Below are 3,177 nucleotides of genomic sequence, written 5' to 3' on the forward strand. Positions count from 1 at the left end.
CCAGTTCCTACCGGCAGTCCCTGCAGGGTTCCCCCCCAGGAGCTGCGCCCCCCCCACCCCCCGCATGCAGGGGTTGCACGCCTATAACACTGGTTGCTCAGTGCAGCTGCTGCTGGGGAGAGCACCAACACATCCTCCCTGGGATCCACGGGCTGCAGGTCGGTGCTGGAGGTGGCAGGGACAGGATGGGACTCCCCCATGGCGGAGGGAGCTGGATGATCCCATGGCAGAGGGAGCTGGATGATCTCTAGCAGCAGGGGTGAGCTGTGTGTGGAGCTGAAACACTTTCTCTTTGCCGTGTTGCAGGCTCTGAAGTGTGGCACCCAATCTGCAAGCAGGCGGCCAGAGCAGAGAAGAAGCTAAAGGTAGGGAGCAGGGTGAGGGGCATCTCTGAGAGGTGGCATATCCCAGGTGATGTTGCCCCTAAGTCCTGAGTCCCTGCTGGAGGTGAACTGTTGTGGCAATGTCCAAGCCCAGGGTGGCTTCCCAACACTGGCACGAGCTCTGTCCCTGCCGCTCAGAGGATGGCGGGTGGCCATGGCCGAGACTGTTAGTGGGGACCTGCCTCCTGGCTGTCACCAGCCCATGCCACAGCCACGGAGGGGGCACAGCAGTCCTCTCGCCGACCCCCTGTGCCCCTCGAGCTGTTGCTCCCTCTCTGTGCCCAGCTGGCCACAGGGACAGCTGCCTGCTGGCTCTAGCCGGGCCACTCACCTGACTCCGGATCTGGCCCTGAGAGAGACCAGGACACAAAGCAGAGCAGCCTGCAATGGCCATGGGCACTGGCAGCAAGCAGATGAAAGGGCAGAGGAACAGGACCTTGAGTGAAATTCAGCCCCAAAACCAACGATGTGCTTGCTGCACCCAGCACTGTGCCTGCTCAGGAGTCCCTCCCCACTGTGCTCTCACCTGTCCTGCGCTTTTCTGCCTCCACAGCACAGAAGGACATCGGAAACCTCCATCTCGCCCCCCGGTTCCAGCATCGGCTCCCCGAACCGTGTCATCTGCGTAAGTACAGCTCTGCCCCTCGTCTGTGTGAAGCAGGACAGATGTTCTGGCTGGAGGGAAGGGAGTAACAGCTCCCAATGCCACTCTGCAGCATGAAGCATCCCCCGAGGATGAGCCCAGACAGCGCAGACAAGCTGTGCTGGCACTGCAGTTGGCACAGACTGGGAGCACTCGGAGGGGCAGAGTCCCACCCTCCCAGCTCCTCTGCCTCTTCCCACTGCTGCCTCTTGGGCATCTCCTCTTACCTCTTCCTGCTGCCAGGGTGACAGTGGGCTCTGTCTGCTCTGTGCTGGCTGTGCACTGTGTGCTCCAGCCTCCCCTCCCCTCTCTCCTCCTCTTCCTTTCCATCTCTCTGTCTCTGTCTCTCCCTCTCCCTAGGCTAAAGTGGATAATGAGATCCTTAATTACAAAGACCTGGCAGCTCTTCCCAAGATTAAAGCTATCTATGAAGTGCAGCGTCCTGACCTCATTTCCTACGAGCCCTATCACAGATACACATCGGATGAGACGCTGGAGCGATATAGCTATGGGGAGGTACTGAGTCTCGATACGCCCAGTGCCAGGCTGCGCAGGGAGCCGGACCCCGTTTTGGGGCAATGGGGAAAACTGCATGTGCGTTCGCTCACTCCAATGGGAATACTGTAGGGAGGCAGGAGCGGGGATAAGACCTCTCCTGGAGGCTCCCCATCACTGGGAAAAGGGCCTGGGCTGGAAGAGAAATCTTGGTGCTGCTGCTGTAGAGTAAGAAAGAAACCAGTGACCTTATCAGCTGATGGCAGCACCCTGCCCACGCTGTGCCGCAGACTGGATGTGCAGGGATAGACCACGCTGCACGGGAGGAGACGCCACCCTCAGGAGTGATGTGGCAGGGAGCTCGCCCATCGCAGCCCGCAGCAGGAGAGGAGGAGGGCACGCAGCACATGTGCATCTTTCCAGGGTGGAGGGACAAACGGCCAGCAGGCTCAGCCCAAAGCCTAGCCCCTGGCAGGCAATCCTCCTGGCCACCCAGCCCCAGCATGGCATCTCTGGAGCACAGCAGGGCTGCCCCTGCTGGGTGCTGGCCCCGCAGTCGGGAAGGGGGCTTGATCAGTGTGTTTTTGCAAGCATGTGATGAGATGATGCCCAAGCAGCACATGGCACGGGACTGCCCTGCTCCACTCCCCCAGGCAGACTGGGGCTGCTGGATGATTTCAGTAAGTCCGTGGAAGAAGAGGGTCTGAGCAGCTCGCACAGGGATGGGGGACCTGAGGTGGTCCTGGAAGAAGACTTTGTAATGGCCAGCAGCAGCATCTCTTACATCTCCAGTCCCAAGGCTTGTCACAAGTCTGGTTTCCTCCAGCCCACCCGGTGATGGTGCAGGCAGCATGGCCGTGGCCCGCTGTGGAGCACCACGGGGCCAGCAGCCACCTTCCCCCCCCTTGCAACTGCACCACCGAGGTCTCTGAGAAGGGGTGCAGGCTGCCCATTCCAGAGGTGCCATCCTCATGCCAGCTCCCACCCCCGGGCCAGGGGCTCCCTGCCCAGCGTCCTGCCACAGTTTGGCTCTGGCTGTGCCACCAGCTGCCTCACTGCCTGGCAGCTGTGATGAGTCTGTAACATGGGGAAAATGAGCCGCTGTGGGACCCCTGTCTGTCACTGCTCCCCTTAACTGTGTGCTGTCTCTCTCTCCCCCCTTTGCCTCCTGCTGCCTCCAGTCCCTGGGGACCCTCTCCCCGTACTCGCAGGTAATGCCCCCGGTGGGCACCAGGGGGTCTGTCACCTGCTTGCCGCTGCAGGGTGTCCCTCTGCCCAGGGACCGCCGGGGCTCTGCTGAGCATCCCCCACCCCGGTGCTGCCCTGAGGTGCAGGGAGATGTGGAGACCCTGGCCAGGAGGGTCTTGTCCTTCAGGCCCCGGGAAGAGCAGCATGCAAGCCCTCCCGGGCAGAGTGGACCCAGGGTACAGCTTCTGCCCCCTGGAGGGGGACCCCAGTAACTGGGAACAAGCGCAGGGGAAGGGGACGATCTCCAGGCAAGGCGGTGAAAGCCTCTGGCTGAACACTGTCACCTGGTCCCAAACCCTGGGCTTTGCTGCCTGCACTTTGGCAGCGGGGAGGCAGAGCAGCGTGGGGACCCCCTCCAGCCACAGAGGATGACACGCACGCTGCCTGGCATGTGCCACCACAGAGCAT

The 3,177-nt window shown here is 61.7% G+C and overlaps 1 protein-coding gene across 1 annotated transcript in view; it reads left to right on the forward strand.

The window, feature by feature from the left end:
- Nucleotides 1–3,177, forward strand: part of ABLIM3 (actin binding LIM protein family, member 3) — a 64,417-nt gene that overhangs the window by 52,718 nt on the left and 8,522 nt on the right. Inside the window, exons 8-11 of the mRNA XM_009318561.1 lie at nucleotides 307–365; nucleotides 937–1,008; nucleotides 1,387–1,542; nucleotides 2,703–2,732. Of these exons, the coding sequence (XP_009316836.1) occupies nucleotides 307–365; nucleotides 937–1,008; nucleotides 1,387–1,542; nucleotides 2,703–2,732 (317 nt within the window). The remainder of the gene's footprint in view (nucleotides 1–306; nucleotides 366–936; nucleotides 1,009–1,386; nucleotides 1,543–2,702; nucleotides 2,733–3,177) is intronic.

The sequence above is a fragment of the Pygoscelis adeliae genome, unplaced genomic scaffold (assembly GCF_000699105.1).
Source record: "Pygoscelis adeliae isolate BGI_AS28 unplaced genomic scaffold, ASM69910v1 Scaffold42, whole genome shotgun sequence".
Taxonomy (NCBI): Eukaryota; Metazoa; Chordata; class Aves; order Sphenisciformes; family Spheniscidae; genus Pygoscelis; species Pygoscelis adeliae.